Consider the following 20,823-nt stretch of genomic DNA (forward strand, 5'->3'; position numbering starts at 1 on the left):
CCACATCCATGCTCTAAGGAGCCTCCTCTACCTTTATTAAAAAGCCAGCTGCCAGGCTTTCTCGGGGCTGCCCTGTCTCCAGAAAGCCTCAGCGTGGCGTGGATGAAGGAGGGGTTCAGGGCCACCAGCAGCAGGCCCCCTAAAGGGAGAGCAGGCAGAGATGGGGCTTGAGGCTGGTTGTCGGGGAGCCGGGCTCAGATCCGGAGTGGGGAGATCCCAGACCCAGTGATGAATCAGACGCTGCGCTGGCTGTCAGTGCAGTCAGACCAGGGTAACTTCGGACCTGGGGTCTCCACGCCGTCCCCGTCCACCACTACCTGTCCCCATCCCGGTCTTGGCTCTTCCATTCACCAGGCATCGGACAGGGTGAGGTCGAGGGAGCCACCCAGGGCTCCTCCCACCCAGCCCAGACCCCAGTCCATCTCACGCCCTACATCGCTCTCGGTAACCTAACCCCTTCTCGCACTCCTGCACCCCTGGGTGGAACTCCCTGCACCTCTCACTGGCAGGGCACCGACAGTGATCCTCTTAGCTGGTCTCCCTGCTCCCACTCTGCACTCCCCCCTACCCTGGGTCCCTACTCAGCAGCCAAAATGATCTTCTAAAAATGTAAATCGCTCCAGCCACTCCCCACTTAAAACGTTTCAATGGCTTCCCATGGCTCTTGAGATTAAGACAAAAATCCTTTAAATGGCCCGCAAGGCCATCAACAGGGCACGGGTTAAATAAATTAGGGTTTGCTCATACAATAGAGTATCGAGCAGCTGTATAAGGAGGTGCTCCAGGCCAAGACGTGGAGTCCTCTCCAGCAGTCAAGCAGGAGGGCGGGGGAGGGGTGGGCGGGACACAAGGAGAACAGTGTGTAAGGTAGTGTTTGCGTAAAAAAAAGAAAAACCGGACAAACCCCCCAACCAGTCCTCATTAAAAAAAAAAAAAAGTCGAGGGAGGGGAATAATGGACCTACACGGGCTTGTGTATTGGCTATCTCAGGAAGGTGGCTTGAATGGAAGACTTGGCTGGTCTCTGGGGAGGGGATCTGAATGGCTAGGGACTAGGGACGGGGTAGAGGAGAGAGCAGTGAACAGCCTTCTTTACATTTGAATATTAGACCATGCAGTGCACTGCCTATTCAAAAATACGTCCAATTATTTTAAAAACACCCCCAGTTTAAAAAGTAGATGGTCTGCGAGACCCTGCGCACTCCAGCTCCTCTGGAGCTCCTGCTACTCTGCCTCTTGTCCCCTGCCACACACGCATCTCCTCAGCTTTTATTTCTGGTTAATGCTGGTCCCGTCTCTGGGCCTTTGCACACACTGTTTCCTCTGCTGCCTGGACTGTCCATCGCTTCCCATCCTCACCTGGCTGATTCTCCTTCCTCTCTGTCTCAAACCTCTGTCTTCAGGAGAGTGGCCTTCTCTGATGCGCCCCCCAGCTTGGGCTGGCTAATGAACCATTGCAATATCTTCCTATTCGCTTGTCTCCCTTCTCGGCTTGTAGGGCCATGTGGGCAGAGCCCACTTCTGCCTTGTCCACCACAGCTGTCCCCAGTGCCCAGCACTGCACCTTGCACACAGTAAACACCACATCGGTATTTGGGGAATGGGTGAACTAGCAACGGGAGAGAATGTCCTGAGAATTCCAAGGAGAGGGGGCTGTTGCCATGGAGGTTGGTAGGTGCCCACCTGGGCCTTAAAGCAGGAGGATTTTGCCCACCTGACTCACAAGGCGCCCGGGCACCAAGCAGAGGGCAGTGCCAGGCGCAAAACCCAGGCAGCTGGATTTCTCTCTCTCGCACCCGGTCTGCCAGCCCCGCTCTCCACGCTCAAGCTGAGCTGTGTGTCTTGGCGAAATTACCCGCCCTCTCTGCGCCTCAGTTTGCTCCTTAGCAAAATCGAGGCTTGGCAGGGGTCCCTCCGAGTTCTAGGGGCGGGGCCACGGGGAAGGCGCGCACACAGTCGGCGCTGGATAAATGCCGAGGGAACTGCTGTGGGCGCAGGGAACGGGTTAAAGCCGGGCGCTTTTTAATTGTCAAATGACTGCGGGCGATTAGCGCTGGCAGCTTCCTCAATAATCGCTCTTCTCTGTACCTGCTGGGAGCTTAATTAAAAAACAAAGAGGCTCAATTTAAAGGCCATTACTATGCTAATGCGGCCGGGCGGGCTGTGATTAAGCGGCTCGGGCGGGCTGCGGGCTGCTGGGGCGGGGCGCGGGGCGATCAGTTACCCACTAAACGGGCGGCCTGGCGGCGGGGCAGGAGCGCGGTGCGCGGCGGGGCCCAGGCCCGGACCCTCCTGCAGCGCCCGGGCGCGGAGCCCCGAGGAGGCGGTCTCCCAGAGCCTCTTTTTACTCCCTGGCAAGGGCCCGGGCCGCGGGGAGGGAATAAATGCCACCCACTCCTCTGAGGGCTTCCTCCTCCAGCATTTGCCGCCGGCCTCCCCCGGGCCTGGAGTCCACTCTGCTCCTGCACCCACTTCTCGGGTTATCGTGTCTCAGGCCCCTCAGCTGGGGGATGTGTTCTGCCCATGCACTATGGCTGTGTCCCTGCAGTGTCAGCCGGGCACAGGCCACTGGCCGAGAGCGGGTCTGGGACATTTGCTCCCCAGTCCCCAGGCAGCTTCCTAATCTCCAGGAAGGCAGGAGAGAGGCGGTTTTACTAGCCAGGCTGGCCTGGGATGGGCCCTCCCTCTACTAAACCAGCTGAGTGACCTTGGTAAGGAAGGGACTCCTGCCTCCGAGGCGGGTCATGAGGCACCGGTGAAGCCCCTGCCTGTGAAGCTATGAGCACGGGGCTGGTGTGGTTCCTGTGAGTGTGACAGTGGGAACGTATGCCAGTGTGCAGTTCAGAAACTGGACAGCAAGAGTACAGGTGTGTGTGTATGTTCATCTGGGAGGCGGGGCGGGGGGGTGGTGGTGGTCCAGATCTCGTGAGACTGGGCAGTGAAGCCCTCAGTGACTGGGCTAACAGTATTACCTCTGGCTGCTTTAAGAGGAGTATACGGTAGGGAATAAGGGAGCAGACGGCTCTTCTGGCCCATGGAGGTCTGTGCTGAGCAGTGGGCTGCTGGGTGCCAGCTTTAAGGGCTGTTTTGACAAACTCAGGCTCGTGACCAGAGTGTAGAGAAGCAGCCACCAGAACCTGGGGGTTCTAAGTGGGAGAGGGAGGTGTCAGGGGAGAGATCACTGAGTAAGAAAGAGCACACTCAGTCCATGGGGTCCCAGCTGAAGCTGGACATTTCGCACCCAACATAAGATACCACAAGGCTGTCTTGACCCGTAGTTTTGACCCTGAGCGTGTTTTTCATTGGCTGCCTGGTAAAATTTGTGGTCATCAACTTTGGTGATTTTGTTGCTAACATTAAAAACCACCTGAGCCTGGGGGTAAATTTAACTTGGTAAATTAAGCAGTACAAAATGCAACTGACAGCAGTGAAACTGCTCATGGTAAAATGTGTCACTGGCTACAAATTAACCGAAGAGTCAAATCCCGATAATCAGTAAGATACAATACAGGCACAAACCTGACAGTGAAGTAAATCTTTATCAAAAATTGTTCATGGGAAATAGTTCATCTCAATGAAAATAATTTTAGTAAAATGGAAATGGAAAAACTTGTAAATTATTTAACTGCACTAGAAAGAAAATTGGTCAAAAAATTAAATTGCCTTAATGGAGTCTGTTCCAGAACACTTGCTCAAAGGGAGTTTATCAGTGTTGTTATAACCCTAATTAAAATGCCGTGGTCTATGTATAGGGAGTCCAGAATCCTTGGGGTCAGAATGATGCGGCCAAAACATCAGTGAGGTCAGCTGTTAGGCTCTGTGGTGCCCTGGATATCTCCTTCTGAGACCTCTTTCCCCTGGAATATCTTGTTCCCCATTGATTCCTCGTCACCTAGCACAGCACTTGGTCATGGTGGGTGTTAGGTGAATGCTTACAGAATCAACAAGCCTTCCAGTAAGCCTTAAAAGGCAGTTTCTGCTTTTAAGAGGAGGAATCATGGCACAGGATTTGGCACAGAGCGAATGCCTGAGTATACGTTGGATGGATGGATGGATGGCTGAGAAGGGTGGATGGGTGGGAGATGGGTGGATAGCCCAGCAGGTGGGTGGATGGAGACATGCGTGCATGGGTGTGTGTGTGGATGAGTAGATGGAAACAAAAGAAACCTGACCTGTCTATCTTCTTTAGCCCAACATTCAAGGCCTCTGGCTTGACCCTTCTCCTTTCTCACCTAAGCTCCAACCTTTCTGAACCACTGTCTCCCTAACCCTGAAAATGGCCTCCATTTTCTTCATGGCTTTGCTTTTATCCAACCCCTCCCTCCCAGAACGGCCTCTCTGCTCCTCTGTCCCTGCCTACCCAGAGCCCAGACACTGGGACTGGACACACTCCTGTTCGCATCCCAGCCAGCACTTGCCCCTTTCAATTATTTACACTCTTTATAGCCCCCTCCTCCAGGAAGTCAGTCCTTCTCCCCCACCCCACTGACCTTACACTTCCTCAGGCCCTGTCCTGGATCGCTCAGCCCTTCCTAGGCCACAGCCTTGGGCCTGGCCTATTCTGGCCACTCAGGACCCTGGAGAGAAATCCAAAGGCCTCTACATCTTGTGGTGTGTGTGGTTTCTTATCTTGCTGTGTTTTCAGCCCCTCATATCTGTACCTTCGGCACCCCCAGGCCCAGCCCAGGTCATGGGCCCACAGCGCTAAGCTAATGAACCGAGCAAGTGCAGAGTCATTCCGAGTGGCGGGCAGGGAGGATGAGGCTGAGGCAAGAGAGGGCTTCAAGCACAGGGAGGTCCAGGAAGCCAGGAGGCGAGGCTGGGAGGGCGTGCTCTGCAGCCCGTCCCAGCTTCGATCCCAGTTCTCACAGTTCTGAGCGGCTGTGTTACCCTCTCCAAGCACCACTTTCCTGTCTTATGAAAAGAGTGCCAGAGCCCGTCTCTAAGGGGTCTTATGGGGGAGGAGTATGTGTGCAAATAAGGCACAGGGCCTGGTATGTAGGAAACAATAAATCTTAGTAAGTAATAATAACAATAATAATGGCTGCTGGGACAGGAATAAAAACGCAGACATAGCGAATGGACTTGAGGACATGGGGAGGGGGAAGGGTAAGCTAGGATGAAGTGAGAGCGTGGCATGGATTTATAAATACTACCAAGTGTAAAATAGATAGCTAGTGGGAAGCAGCCCCATAGCACAGGGAGATCAGCTCGGTGCTTTGTGACCACCTAGAGGGGTGGGATAGGGAGGGTGGTAGGGAGATGCAAGAGGGAGGAGATATGGGGATATGTATATGTATAGCTGATTCACTTTGTTATAAAGCAGAAACTAACACACCATTGTAAAGCAATTATACTCCAATAAAGATGTTAAAAAATAATAAAAATTGATGTTTCAAAAAAACAATAAAATAGGGCTTCCCTGGTGGCGCAGTGGTTGAGAGTCCACCTGCCGACGCAGGGGACAGGGGTTCGTGCCCCGGTCCGGGAAGATCCCACCCCCCGCGGAACGGCTGGGCCCGTGAGCCATGGCCGCTGAGCCTGCGCGTCCGGAGCCTGTGCTCCGCAATAGGAGAGGCCACAACAGTGAGGCCCGCGTACCGCAAAAAAATAAATTAATTAATAAAATAAAATAAAATCAAACATAGAAAATTAATAATAATAATGGCTGCTGGATTTGGCAACCTGGAGCTGGTGACTCAGTGAGAATGGGGTAAGGGAACCTAGGATCAGCTCAGAGGGGTTTGATGAGCAGGTGGGAAGAGAAGGCATAGGGCCTGGCTCATAGTAGGTGCTCAGTGAATGTTGATGGATGAGTGAATAAATTAATTATCAAATGAATGGAATTCACCAGGGAAGGGCAGAAAAAAGAGGGAAGAGCGTCAACCCAAGGGTTAATGAAATAATACAGGTAAAGACTTAGCTTGGGGCCTGGCCTGGAGCACATAGACCTCTGCTGCTGTAGGCCCTGGCTGGAGGGCAGGAAGAGGCAGGTGGAGGATGATCAGAGGGGCGTGATGCTCCACCTTCCACCTGCCCTGCACCATTGATTGTCTCTCCCTGATGTCACCAAGAGAGGTCTGGTCCCCGGAGAAGCCCCAATATCCCCAAATGGAAAAGCAACTCCTGAGGCAGAGTCTGGGCCTTGCCCCTAAACCCCCAGGGGTCAGAGCCCCAAAGGTGAGAGACTAGTTATCAGGTGCCACGCCACGTATAACTCACTCTGTAGGAGTGTGTATGTGTGTGAGCGTGTATGTCTCCATCCTGGCAGCTCCCAGTGTCTCCAGCCCAGGGCCTCTCTCTGAACACCAGACTCGTACATGCAACTGCCCTCTGGACACATCCACATGGCTGTTAGAATTCAGCTCAGATGTAACATGTCCTGAACTGCACTCCTGACTCTCCCCTCCCCCACCTCACCTCGGTCTCCATTTCATTTAGTGGCAACTCCATCCTTCCAGTTGTTCAGGCCCCCAAATCTTGGACTCACCTGTGCCTCTATCCTTTCTTTCACATTCTCTCGTGTCCCTGTCTACCTTCAGAATGCATCCCAGGTAGGGTGACTTCTCAGCACCTTCCCTGGTCTAAACTGACATTCTTTTGCCTGGATTATTGAGACAAACTCCCAAAGCATCTCTGGGCCCCCACACAGCTGCCTGAGGAACCTGATTAAAATGCAAATCAGATCACACCCTGCCTCTGCTCAAAACCCTCCCTCCAAAACCCCACGTGACCTGCCCCCCCCAGCTTCTACCTGCACCTCCTAGCCCCTTCCCCTGTTGCTCACCTGCCCCAGCCACATGGGTCTCCTTGTCTTTCCTCCAACACCCCAGATACACTCAGGCCTCAGGACCTTTGCACTTGCTATTCGCTCTGCTGGGAACCCCTTTTCCCCAGATATCTCACTAAGGCCTCTGCCTGTTCTTTCTAAATCTCCTGGCCACACACATACACACACACACACACACACACACACACACACACACACACCCTGCCCCCGCCCTGCCCCGCCCCGCCGCTCTTCTTTGCCTCTTTATTATTCATCATTTTTACCACTTGTTACACTCTGTCTGCTAGAGATCTAGCTGTTGCCTGTCCCTCACCCTTTAGATTGGAAGCTGGTGGGGCGGGGTTGGGAGAGACTGTCCATTTGACTCCTTGCTTTATCCCCAGCCTCCAGACAGTGCCTGGTACGTAGTAGGTGCCAAATAAATATGTGTGGAATCACCGAATGTGTGCCTGCTTGGCCAGGCTGGCCCCTGGATGGTACCCCGGGCTCCCAGCTGGGCCTGTCCCTCCCTGCCCCTGACCCGTGACCTCGAGCCCCGGCTGCGGGCTCCCCGACAGCGCCCCGAGCCGGGATCAAAGGGCCTTGGAGCCAGCGGCCCCGCACAGCTGGGTCTGTGCGCCCGCGGGAAGCGCCGGGGCAGCCCTCACGGCAGGCCGGCCCCGGCGCGGCTAGGTTGCGGAGAGGCCCGCGCGCCGGCGGCCGCCGGTCCCAGCGACCGGCCACGCCAAGCATTCCAGCCGCGTGATTGACGCGCGCGCACCGGGGCCCCCGCCTGCGGCTCCCGCCGCCGCCCGCCTGGCCCGCCGCCGCCGCCGCCGCATCAAAGCAGATGTTTGCAGCTGGTTTGAGTTGGATCCCCATCAACAGGCCCCTTTTTGTCTCAAAATAAAAACCAGCTACGCGCGGAATGATAAGGACGCGGCAGGCACGTGGGGGAGATGTCAACGAGTCGGGGAGGGAGGGGGCCAGGCAGCTCCCTCTGCCTGCTCTCACCGCATCAGCTCCTGCAAGTGACAGGCAGCCTCCAGCAGCAGCAGCTGGACCCCCAAGAATGTCTGGAGTCCTGTCCCCTCGGCTCCTGTGAACTCCAGCTCATCTCTCAACCAGCATCATCATAGACGCCACAGTCCCAGGAGCCATACTAATACGAGCCACCTCCTGGGCACTTCCTATATGGGGGCCTGTCCTAGTGCTCTGCGGCCACTCCATCCTGGGATCCCACGCCAGCCTGTGGAGGTGTGGCACAGAGAGGGCAAACATGGGGCCATGATCACATGTTAGGTGGGGATTGTGGTCCGAGTTTTCAGACTGGAAAACAGGTTCAGAGAGTAGAGGTGGCTGGCCCCAAGGTCAGGCAGCTGGTAGGTGACAGAGCTGGGACTGAGACTCTTCAGACCGTTCTTTCTGCCTCCAGGACCAAGTTCTTTTAACTCTGTGTCATGTCACCTTTCCCAGTTAGTCCCCAGCTCTCCTCCAGATTGACTATCATGCCTTTCTATGCCCACCGCAGCCTGCTGAGTGTACCCCGTCAAAGCACATGTCACATTATGCCAGCTCCCATGGGACGAGATATGATCTGACTGTTCCCCAAACATCTTGCATGAGCCTGGCACGGAGTCAGACTCCTTGGGTGTTTGCTGGGTGAATCCGTGAAGGTGTGGACAGTGGGGACAGAGGGCCTTCAGTTCCAGGTGCCAAGCCTCGTGGTCCCCATGGAGGGAGTGCTTCCAGGAACTGTGGGACTTGGGCCTGGAGAGGCCCGAAGGGAAACCAGGTCCAGAATCTCCCTGGTCCCCAGTGTGGCCCTGGGGGAGGGTCTCACAGAAGCTCATACCTCAGGGAGAACTCAGACCCAACGATGTGATGGGGGCTTCAGACTTGAAATTGGAGGTGCAGAAGAGAAGGTTCCAGAGCCTGCACTGGGCACCACGTGACACTTAGACTGGGGGGCGAGAGGGACTACACACCTGCCAAGATGCCCTCTGGACTAGGCCTTCTCACATCACCAGGTGAGGGAAGGATTAACACCCCCATTTTACAGAAGAGGAAACTGAGGCTCAAAGAAGGGATGTGAATGACCCAAGGCCACATAGCTGGTGTTGGAGATGTGGAAAGTCACACCTCTGACGACGAGGATGGGGGTGGGGGGCTGTTAAAAGGGCCCTTGAATGAGCAGGAGAAGGAGGAGACACAGGACAGAGGGTCTAGTTGGCCCAGCTTGAGTCAGGTGTCCAGGCCTGGCCCAATCACTTAAAGGTCAGGGAAGTCATTTTATACCAACTTGGCACTCCCAGGGCTTTCCCTGTGAGCTATGGATGGCAGTGCAGTGCGGATGTTGGGGGTGTTACTGCAGGACTCCCAGCCCAACAGGAGTGATGTATAGAACTTCGTTGACAAAAAATTGGGACACTGGATTCCGGGTTGTTTAGCTCTGGAGGGGGCACGGGAGGGCAAGTTCACTTATCTTGTTAGCTGGTAGTATTCTAAGACCCCCCCCCCAGAAGCAGAGGAGCCAATATTCTATTGTCCTACCTGGCTGCCCATTTCATTTCTCCCAAGGTTATTCATTCACTCAACAAATAGTCACTAACCACCAACTCAACGCCAGAGCAAAGGGTAGGGGATTGAATTAGACCCAGTTCCTTATTTCTAAGTCAGTGGGGGCTTCAGACACACAAGTATCTGGATCTGTGGGTATCAGGAAAGGCTTCACAGAGGAGGTGACAATTGAATTGGGTCTTGAAGGATGAAGAGGAGTTCAACGAGAAGTAAAGGGAAGGGGTTGAGAAGATTGGTCGTAGAGTCAGTTGGAATTTTAGGTGCTAAGGAGGCAGGAAGGGACTTGCTGTGTTCAGGGAACAATGAGAAGTGTGGCAGCTGTAGCAGAGCATCTGAGGCCAGGTGTGACAGGGGTAGAGTGGGGCTTTGAATGCCATGATTAGATCTTTGGGCTTATCCTATAACTGTTGGGAGCTCTTGGACTGAGAACCCAGCAAGAGGCTACATAAACTGTAAAGTGCAGTGATGGGGGTCTGGGAATGGCAGTACAGTGAGGAGGAGGAGGCCGAGGAGCTTCTACTCAGCAAGGATAGTGAACTGGTGCTTGGACAGTCTTGGAGAGATCATGATCACCACGTGTTGAGCCTGGGGGGATGCGCCCAGGCCATCATCCCCACTGGACAGATGGGGTCACTGAGGCTCAGAGAGGAGAAGGGACTTGTGTAAGCTTCCAGTGCAAGGAAGTGACAGAGCCAGGATTCCAAGCCTAATGAGTGCTGTGTGGACTCCAAGATCTGGGGATGAAAACCCGTGAGGAGAGGCTGGAGGGGCCGCGGGACATTAGAAAACCAGTTTTATCAGAGGTAAGAGAATCAGCTGTACTGCATGTATCACTGCAGGTGTCAATGGTTTAAGAGAAATTAATTAATCATTTTGTAATCCACGTTCAAATGCTCCCCAAAAAATTGGCTTTCTGAGTTTTGTTTATTAGCTTTATGAGTTTCATAAATTGAGCATTAAATAAATAAGCCAATAAAAACTCAAAGGAAATGGAGACATGTTGTCGTAGCCTGGGACTCTTTAAGAGGACATCCCGAAAAAGGTAATTTCTTAAGCTGCAATCACAGATGATCCTGGGGGAGGGGGAGATGTTCAGTTTGGTTTAAGAAACTGGGTGCTGGGCTTATGCCAAGTAATAAGAACTCGGGGTGTTCAGAGCCTTGAGGGCAGACAGACGTGGGCATGATACTCAGAGCAAAGGGCCAGGGTAATTGATGAACAAAGAAACATTTGGATGCACAGAGCAGGGAGGGAGTATATGGTGATGCTGCCATGTGACCTTGAACCTGCCCTCTGCATCTTCCCGTGCTCATCTGTGAAACGGAAATGGAAACATCTTCCTTTTAGGGTTCTGTGAGGACTTAATGGGGTGATGCAGTTAGATGTTAACTGAGCTCAATGATATTAATGAGACAGACAGAGAATTGAGCCAGGAGTGCTCTGTCCAGCCCAGGCCAGACAGAAGCTAGAAGGATGGATCGAGAACCCAGGGTGGTCATGAGAAGGGGGAATGGTTGGGACCTGCATCAGGAAGGCTGCTCCCAGGGGCCCCTGGGAGACCCCAGCGAGGATAATCAATGAAAGCATGTTGGACTCACGTGGAACAAGAGAAAGGCAGAAGCCTGCTCTTGTGGGATGCCTTCTTCACGCCAGCACAGGGCCGAGGGCTTCACATGCATTCAGCTCTCCCAACAACCCCATAGGTAGGTACCATCATTCTCATTTTACAGATGAAGAAATTGAGGCTCACTATCTTGAACAAAGTCACACAGGGAAAAGTTATGAAGCCAGAAGGGAACCCCAGGCTGCCTGCTTTAGCCTCCTGCCCCCCACACAGCTCCCCTCCCAGGTGGTCCTGTCTCCCCAGGGCAGGTGGGTGAGGCTCCCACAGACCAGCTTCCCACAGACCAGCTTGGGGGTGGGGACTGACTTGCCCTGCCTCACGGGCTGAACAGGGCTATATTGGACGGTCCAGCATTCATTCAGCAAACATTCACTGCTCACCTTAGTGTATACAGGGACTTAGGCTCAGCACTGAAGACACAGAGGTGACCACGGGTAAGGTGCACCTGGAAATACGTAAAGTGCAGTCGTCAGGAGAAGTATCTGAGACTGGAGAGGAGAAGGGGGCTTCCTGGAGGAAGGGATGCCCAAGCCAAATCCTTCATAAACAGATATTCGCCAGGCAGAGGGTGGGAGAGGGGGAATGGCGTTCTAGCTTGTAGTCACAGCCTGAGGAGAAAAGGGTCGGCGGTTTACATGAAAAACGGGGAGGGGGTTGTGTGGATTGCCAGCAAGCCTGTGTGTCTGTGTTGTGGTCACGAAGCTGCCGTCTAGATTTGGAGCTTCTGGATTGGGGGAGGAGCCAGGGCAGGGGGATTGACACCGAGAGGGCAGGGCAGCTAGAGGGAAAGCCACAGGGAGCTCCCCCCACCCCCGGCCAGAGCTTCGGAGCTGCCCCACAGCACCCCATCGTCCCCTGACCCCGGGGCCTGCCCCATCCTGGCCTCCCAGCCCAAGTGTGAGAAGCAGCAACACACCCATCTGGAATCCCCAGGCCAGCTGGGGAGTGGGGACTGTTGTCCCTATCTTACAGATGAGGAAAGTGAGATTCAGACTTGCCCAGGGTCACAGAGCCGGTCAGGATGGAGAGCAGGACCAGGGCTGCAAATCCAGTGCCCTCGATGCTTTCCGGGCCTTTCACATCAGGCTCTGGAGCATCTCTGGGGCAGGAGGGGAAGGGAGGCGGGGTGGCCCGGAGCTTTTCAGCCTGAGCAACTCTACATCTCTGGTCAGTATTTGCAGCTTCTGGGCAGCATTCACGGAGAGGCCCGCCCCAGCCCCCAGTCACTCCCTCTGTGCTCACAGCTTTATTCTGACAACTCACTGCATTTTCACACTGAGAAACAGGCAGTGTTGCTGAGCCCATTATACAGATAAGTGAGCTTAGAGAGAGGAAATTACTTGCTCAGTCACAAACGAGCAAGTGGTGGAAACAGGCATTGAACCCGAGTCCATCTGATTCCAGTGCCACCCGCCTGTAGCTGGGGCTGCTTCTCAATGGCTGGTTCCACCGATCCTTCATGGTGGGAGGGATCGAAGGAGGGAGTGGGGGGCTCGCAGAGGAGGGCACCCCGCTGGCACCCCAGCCCCTCCCACGCATGCAGTTGGTAGCTCTCACCCTGGCACGGTAGACAAAGGCAGCCCCATAATTGGGAGCGAGTATTTCATGCGTCCCCCCCCCCCCGATGTTTTATTGGGTGGAGAGATGCTTGGAGACCAAACGAATGGCACATTCTGTTTATAAAGTGTGCAGTTTGTTTTATTTCCCGAGTTTTTGCAATCTAGATAACAGATGATGCCCCGAGTGGCTGGCGCTGCCTCTGTGATGGCGGCACCGAGGCTTTGGAGAAGTATTAATAATAGATTGTGTTGATGAGTTTGGAGAAAGTAGCAATCGACCCCCTGCTGCCAAGGCATTAGCGGGGCTGTTCTGAACGAAGCCTGCATGGTGGCAGCGCCTGCAAATGCGGGTCACACACCCCTTCCCCCGCCCCCCCCCCCGCTGCCCCCTCCCACTGACTAAGAGGGCCTCCTCTCTGGGAACCGCCCAAGGTGTGCCAACCCAGCCTGGGGCCCTGGCCCTGACATGGTGACACAGAGATGCAGCCATTGCCTGTCCACCCGTGGGCCACAGAGGCCAGGCTGCAGCCCTTAGTGGGGCCGCCAGGTCAGGAGGTAGAGTGTGGGGAGAGGGACAAGGAGGCAGTGAGAGGGGCAAGGCAGAAGTGTCCTCCATGTCAGAGCAGCAGGTTCTGCAAACCTAGCTCCTTCCCTAGCCCCTTGGCAGAGTTGGAGGGCCAGCCAGATTCCTAAGGGCCTCTGCTTAGGGTACATGGACAGCTGAGTGGGTTGCACCCTGAACAAAGGTCTCCAGCCAAAGGGCCAAATTGGAGCTGCATCCATCTCATATACCGCTGTGAAGGCATGCACTGTGTGGGCCAGTGGGGTCCTGTCTGCCTGAGCCTCTGCACCCCCTCAAGCCTTCACTCATGGCCTTTTCAAACACTGAGGCCTCCTTGAGGATCAGGTGGACCTCTGTAGAACTGGGAGCTGACAGGGCCATGTGCCATCACTCTGATGTGGTACTCATTCATTGAATTAAATGCTCAGTATCATTGAATCCTGACAACAGCCCTTTGAGGGAGGTCCTGTTGACATCCCCATTTTATAGTAGAGGGAACTGAGGCCTGAGATAAGCATAGAGGATGCCACCTCCCCCAGACTGGAGCATCAAAGAAGGCTTCCCAGAGGAGGTGGCATTGGAGTTGGGCATTGCAGGATGAGTAGGAGTCTGCTGGCTAGACTAGAGGTGGGTGGCAGGGGTTGCTGGGGTGTCCCCAGTTTGAGTGCCCTGGCCAGGGCAGCAGGCAGAGCTCGGAATGGCCCTGCCCACTGCGTCCCACCAGCTTGCCGTGGGCGGTGCTGATGGCAGCCTCGGGAAGGGAGGCAGGCCGAGAGCCTCGCATTTATGGCCGTTTCTGTTCCAGAACCGATTAGTAGAGAATTGCAGCTGTAATCTGTGCCTGTGATGGCGGGCCATAAAGAGGGATGGGATGTGCACAGTGCTCCCCAGGTGGCGCCCGCAGACGTGGCCCGGGGACGTGGGGAATGAAAAATGGTTTTAATTCCCTCCCAGCAGCAATAATTTGATTCTTCATAAATTTTTCCATCAAAGTGTTGTTCCCACAGAGCAGGGCACGTGACAGGGATCGGGGGCCGGGAGGAGCGGTCAGTAGGTGCAGGCAGAGGCGGGGCCCTGCTGCTCAGACTCTTTCTGCACACTCGCCGGAGTCACGAAGACCCCTGCCCCCACCCTCAGCTCTGTCTCCGGAGATGGAAGATGGATCCTCCCTGTCACGGAGGGACTGGATCGGGCCCGGGAACAGAGACGGCTCCATCATTTACTACCCACGTGACCCTGAGCATGTGACTCTGCCTCCCAGCACCTCAGTTTCCTTATCTCTAAAATGGGATTAATATTTCCTGCCTCATAGGGTTGTTGCAAGGATGAAACGCATTTCTGCATGCAGAGCGCTTAGAAGAGCGGCTGGTACACCATACGTGCTCCGTGAATATCTGTTCACGGTGTAGATTCCTAACCTAAGATGAGGGATAAGCAGGTGGTAGCCAAGGCAAGGCCCAGAACATGTTGAAGAGCCAAGGTGATGGTGCTCTGGAGAGACTGCAGGCTGTTCCATGGGGCCGAAGCCTCGGGGAGCAGAGGGGTCAGAGAAGAGGCAGGACTGTGAAGGGCCTGAGTGCCAGACTCAGGAACTTGAAGGTTCTCCGGAGGGCACTAGGGAGCCATGGAAGAGTCTGGAGCAGGGAAGCAGCACGATCAGATGTGTGTTTTAGACAGATCCCTCTGGCTGTCATCCTGGAGGGTGAGTTGAAGGGTTGGAGAGGCCAGGAACCCAGCGAGGGCACTGGGGCAGCCCTCAGGCAGGAGAGGAGGGACCCAGGCTGGCTGATGGGCTGGGTAAGGCTGGGGATTGCTTGGATGTGGGGGAGAGAGGCAGGGGCAGAGAGGAGGAGAGCCGGTGCTAGAGTAAGGGTAGATGGGACCTGTGGGCTGCCTGGCCTTCCCCTCAGGGCAGGGGCCCACCTGGCTCCCAGGGAAGGCGGAGGCTGAACCTGCACTCTGCCCTCTAGTGGCCACTGTGTCTCTAAGCGGGAATGACCCTGAGCTGATGCTCCCAGAAGGCACCTCCGGGCAGGTTGCCCAGTGCCCACCGTGAGGCCGCCAGGGCCCTGTGAGCCAAGGGGGTAGGGCTCCCACTGTCTGGCTCTGTGCTCAGGGAGGGCCTCTCCCACTTGAGCTAGAGGGTCAGCGTGGCGGGAGGCAGAGGTGCTTTGTGGGCAGTGCCTCTGGGAGGGACCACTGAGCCCAGCCAATGCGCCCACTCTGCACCTGCAGGCTCTTCGCGGCCAAGTGCAGCGGCTGCATGGAGAAGATCGCCCCCACTGAGTTTGTGATGCGGGCGCTGGAGTGCGTGTACCACCTGGGCTGCTTCTGCTGCTGCGTGTGTGAGCGGCAGCTACGCAAGGGCGACGAGTTTGTGCTCAAGGAGGGCCAGCTACTGTGCAAAGGTGACTACGAGAAGGAGAAGGACCTGCTCAGCTCCGTGAGCCCCGACGAGTCCGACTCCGGTGAGCTGCGCCTGGAGCTGGGGCAGGCGGTGGGGAGAGCCGCCCCTGCAGAAGCCCACTCGTGACCCCAGGACCTGCACTATACACAGACACTGCACCCACATCCGATACGCACGCGCACTGATGGGTTCAGTACACACGTGCACATGTGGGGTGCACACAGACACGTGTGCACAGCCTCACAGGCGCACGAATGTACCTGGACACTATGACACACAGGTGTAGGTGCATGTGATCACAGATGCACACACCCAAGCACATAAAATGCATGTGTGGATACCCATGCCCAGGAGTGTAAATACACAGACACATGTCCATGTGTAGACATGTGCTTACATGCCCAAGCATGCAGAAGCCCACACCCATGTAAACAACATGTGCACGCACGCCCCAGCACACTCACGCAGTCAACACCTATGCGTGTGGCTGCACACGTTCATCCACATGCTTACATGTACTGTAGCTTGCACACACATGCTGCCACACCCCCTGCTCTTTGGCCCACCACCCTCCCCCTGCTCTTATCCTTGCTGTGGCCCCCCCACCCCGACAGCACAGCATCCCAGGGGTCTCTCCCAGCACTGGGCCTGCAGGCTGCAGCTGTCTGATCTGATGCAGCCTTTCTGCATCGCCCCCCAGAGCCTTCAGCAGTGGGGAGCAGCAGCCCCAAGCTATTCCCTTTTTTCCCCGCTGCATGGGGAGACTGGGGCCCTCGGTGGTGGAGGGAGAGACTCCATTTCCCGGGGTGAAGCCTCCTCTCTACCCTGCTCCAGCCCCCAAAAGACTTTACCAGTTTGGAGCCCTCCTGGCAGGAAGGGCAGGGCCAGCTGGGAACAAGTCTTAAGGAGGGAAAAGTCAGGGAGCAGGCTGGCACCTTGTCATTCCTGGGGGTGGCGAAGATGGACTGGAGCAGGGGGTGTGGGGAGGAGGTGCCCTGATCTGCTGGGCCTTGTGGGGAACCTGGAGCCCATGGTCACAGGACCTGCCCACACGAAGGAGCGCTGTCCCTGCCAGAGCCTTTGGAGGAGGTGTGAGCTCCCACCACCTGTACCTCTGTTCATCCCTGGGCAGGGCACCACGGCGGCCAGGCTGCCTGGGCTCCTGTGGGAGAGCAGAGGCCAGCCAGGTGCCATTGGCACGTTCATGCCAGGCCTAGGGAGGGGTTCTCGGAGGGAGGTCCCCTCCACAGGGGTCATGCTCAGAGGAAGATGGTCTAGGAGAAAGGAGGCCAGTTCAGACTCGGGGTCAGCAGGAGGCATGGGGGGTGGGAGGGATGCTCTGCTATCTGTCTGGGGCTGGCATCTCTGAGACCCACAACTCGGGCATGGAAGTGGGTGTGGGTGTGCCTCCGGGTGAATACACACGCTTCTGCATGCAGGTGTGTGTGTCTGTTCAGATGTGTACATGTCTGTATGTCCCTGCCTGTGAGCATGCACCTCTACGTGTGTGTGTGTACGTGTGCACATGTCATGGTCACAAGTACTCCTGTGTGAGAACGTCTGGGGTGTGCGTCTTTGCCCATCAATTCTTAGTCCCTGGAAGCTCCAAGGAAGCAGGCTCCTGGTAGCCTCCTCTCTGGGCCGTGAGGCCCAGCTAGTGCTGGGCTAGTGCCGTGGGAACTGGCTTTCCCAAAGGCTGACATGCTGGGCTGGGGTCTCCCGGGCACCGGAGGCCAGCAGGACAAGGTGGGTCCCAGGCAAGATGGGTCAGGGGAAGCCCAGGGCCAGAATGAACACAGATGCCAGCATCTCTCCTCAGGTGGGCCATGGGCCTGATGAGGACAGCAGATCGGCCACAAGTGAGCATCCTATGCTCCCTTCAGTGTGTCCAGCCACATGTGTACACCTGCGTGCTTCTGCAGTGCCCATACCTGTCCCCACGTGGGCCTGTACCTCTACCATTCTGAACGTGTACGCATCTGAGTGTGCAATGCATGCGTGCCTGTGTGTCTCTGCCTGCTCACCAGGGTGCCTTCCTGTGTGTGTCTGCCTGTGTGTTGTCAGCAGAGCCGGTCTGGGGGCCTTGGTTCAGGTCTCCCTGGGGGTCCAAGATAAGAAAGTGAGGAGTGTGTGCTGAGGAAGGGGACACACAGGGCCTGGATGGGAGATGAGAGCTTAGATAGGCAGGGCCTATGGGTCAGGGGAAGGGGGTGGTCTTTACCCCGAGGGCACTGGGGAGTCGTGGCAGGTGTTAGCAGGAGGTGATGGGATCCCATCAGGTAGCAAGTTGCCTGAGGATACAAGGCTGACAGGCTGGGGTGTGTCCCCCACAGTGAAGAGCGAGGACGAAGATGGGGACATGAAGCCAGCCAAGGGACAGGGCAGCCAGAGTAAGGGCAGTGGGGACGACGGAAAGGACCCGCGGAGGCCCAAACGACCCCGGACCATCCTCACGACGCAGCAGCGAAGAGCCTTCAAGGCCTCCTTCGAGGTCTCCTCCAAGCCCTGCCGGAAGGTGAGGGGCGCCTGGGGTGGGGTGGAGGCTGACAGCCCCGAACGCGCTGCCTTTCCAGACACCACCCCTTCTGCTCCTGCTGGGGGCTGGGCGTCCCTCCCCCTCCCCGCCCATCCCCCCAAACCTGCTGCCTCCCAGCTGCTGCCCCCCCGCCTACCCCCAGGCCTGACCCGTCTCCTTCTCTATGGACAGGTCCGAGAGACGCTGGCGGCAGAGACGGGCCTCAGCGTGCGTGTGGTCCAGGTCTGGTTTCAGAACCAAAGAGCAAAGGTGAGTACAGGCACCTGCCACCCCGCTGGACAGGGGTGGGATGGGGAGGGGGTGCAGGCAGAAGACCAGGGGCCTGATGAGGGTGGCGTGGGAATGAAGGGGGGCTGGAGGCGGAGACTGGCACACACTGTGTCTCCTGCAGATGAAGAAGCTGGCACGGCGGCACCAGCAGCAACAGGAGCAGCAGAACTCCCAGCGGCTGGGCCAAGGTGAGCAGGGCGGCCCGGGGTGGGGCTCAGTCTCTGTAACTAGACTCCCAAGAAACCTCCCGCCAAGGTGATCAGAGCTCAGGGAGCTGCGCTGCCTTGGAACCTGCTGAGATCAGTAAAGGAGACAGGCAGTGGGGGCCGTGGGACACAGGAGGGGAGATGGCAGGGTGGGTGGCCCAGAGGGGTGGCAGAATTTCCATATTCAAAACAGCGACGCGGTGTGCCAGGCACTGTTCTCACCGTTCCACACGTTCCGTCTCACTTAATTCTCACAGATCCCTGAGAGGAAGGGCATCGTTACATCCCATCTCACAGATGAGGAGACTGAGGCTCAGGGAGACTAAGGGACTTGTTGGGATCACTCAGCTAGTAAGGGGCACAGCCAGGCTTCAGCCCGGAGTGTAGGGCTTCTAAGCCTGTGCTTTTAACATGACCATACACCCTACTGCCTACAGTAGAATTTCGCAGAAGTCTCCAGAGAAAGTCTGAAGGTGTTGAGGAGTCCAGCGTGGACTGGGCTTTGCCCAGATGCTGTTTCCACAACTTGGGCTGGGGCTGGCCTCCCCGGCCCCATGGGGACATGGAGCCTTCTAGGTCTTGAAGGGAGGGCACTGGGAGCTCCCTGAGTCCGCCAAACTGGGGAAGGGGCCTCAGCTGCCTGCTCCCAGGTGAGCCGGGGTGTCTGAGGCGGCTGCCAAGGGACTGATGGGCAGCCCCTCTCCTCAGAACTCTGGGGCCAGACCAGTGTCCCAGGCTGGACCTTGGGCTTCAAGGCCATGGCCTCAGAGCCCAGCTCTTCCTGTCTTCTTTCTCCGCCCCCCTCTCCCGAGACGGCGCAGCCTTCTGGGGCTGCAGCCACGGCTTCAGGTCTGCCAGCTTGCTCCCAAGCTGTGTCTCACTCTCCGGTGTTCCCAGCTGCCCCCTGGATGCAGCCTCCCCAGGAATGTTCCACGGTCCCCTCGAGCTCATCACAGCCCATACTGCACTTCATACCGCTGCCCCTGCTGCCACATGCACAAAACACCCCCTACAGCTCCCCTACCCCGTCTCAGCAAATGGCACTACCACCCACCCAGTACCCACACCAGGAACCCAGGCGTCACCTCCCCCGTCCTGTCCTACACGTACTGCATCTGCTCAGTCACCAAATCAGGCAGTGGTTTCTTGTCCCATGTCCCTCATGCCCCTCTTAGTCTTTCCCACATCTGCATTAATACGGACCCCAACCCCTCCCAATGGTCTCCTCCTCTGGCCTCCACCCTCCCAGCCTTTCTCCACAGTCGCTCCACAGCTAAGACCCTCCACTGGCTTCCTACAGCCTCAGGGGAGCCCCCACTCAGCTCGGGTCCCCAAGGAGCCATCTCTCTCCCCAGGCACAACCTTCTCTTGTCCTCACGCTCCATCCCCATGGACTGGGCTCCTTGCTCCCACAGGGCAGTTTCTCTCTTCTCTGCCTTTGCTGCCCTTCAGCCTGGCATGCCTGCCCCCTGCTCGGCTGGTTGAACCTTGCATGGAGGTGGTGGGCCCCTTCCTCCAGGAAGCCTTCCTTCCCTGAGCCTTGTTGGCCGGGGTGCGGGCTCCACCTTGATGCTCCCAGATGCAGGGCACTCACTGCACCCATATGTTGTCGAATCAGTACTGGCTGCTCACTGGAAGCCTCTGTCTTCCCCAGGCTGGGAGCTCCTGGAGGGCAGGGCTGTAGGAGGAAGGGAGGAGGTGGGGAGGGAGGGCTCTTTCTGGAAGAGACGCTGGACTGTGTGTCTGGGGAAGGTTGGCGGGCTGGGGGGTCAGATATGTAGGCTCAGTGACCCTAGAAGGCCACAGGCAACCTCAGCAGGGGCAGGGCTGGGAAGGAGGAGGCCAGAGAGACCGCAGTGGGCAGCCTGGACTCGGGGGTCGTGAGGGAGGTCATGGGACTCCTGGGGTACATCTGTGAGGTCTCCAGGACAGGGCAGGCAGGGCCAGTCAGTGAGGGCGTGCTCTGTCCCCAGAGGTCCTGTCGAGTCGCATGGAGGGCATGATGGCCTCCTACACGCCGCTGGCCCCGCCGCAGCAGCAGATCGTGGCCATGGAGCAGAGCCCCTACGGCAGCAGCGACCCTTTCCAGCAGGGCCTCACGCCGCCCCAAATGCCAGGTGACCACATGAACCCCTATGGTAAGCTGCCCGACCCCCTGCTGCCCCAGCACGGCCCCTGTCCCCTGCCTGACCTGGCAGGCCTGGGGCCGAAAAAGCCACCTCCCGCCCCAGGGCCCCCCTCCAACCCCAGCAGCCCCTTCCGACACAGCCCACCTGCCTCCTCCTGACCGGAAGGGGGCGCCCTGGAGACC

At 56.8% G+C, this 20,823-nt stretch overlaps 1 protein-coding gene across 2 annotated transcripts in view; it reads left to right on the forward strand.

Annotated features, from left to right (window-relative positions):
• LMX1B (LIM homeobox transcription factor 1 beta) overlaps positions 1 to 20,823 on the forward strand; it is an 83,915-nt gene that overhangs the window by 58,662 nt on the left and 4,430 nt on the right. The window contains exons 3-7 of one of the 2 annotated variants that reach the window (XM_004269212.3): positions 15,329 to 15,561; positions 17,834 to 18,015; positions 18,208 to 18,285; positions 18,428 to 18,494; positions 20,486 to 20,650. In XM_004269212.3, the coding sequence (XP_004269260.1) occupies positions 15,329 to 15,561; positions 17,834 to 18,015; positions 18,208 to 18,285; positions 18,428 to 18,494; positions 20,486 to 20,650 (725 nt within the window). The remainder of the gene's footprint in view (positions 1 to 15,328; positions 15,562 to 17,833; positions 18,016 to 18,207; positions 18,286 to 18,427; positions 18,495 to 20,485; positions 20,651 to 20,823) is intronic. The other variant, XM_004269213.3, reaches the window with a different exon arrangement.

Source organism: Orcinus orca, chromosome 6, assembly GCF_937001465.1.
Source record: "Orcinus orca chromosome 6, mOrcOrc1.1, whole genome shotgun sequence".
NCBI lineage: Eukaryota > Metazoa > Chordata > Mammalia > Artiodactyla > Delphinidae > Orcinus > Orcinus orca.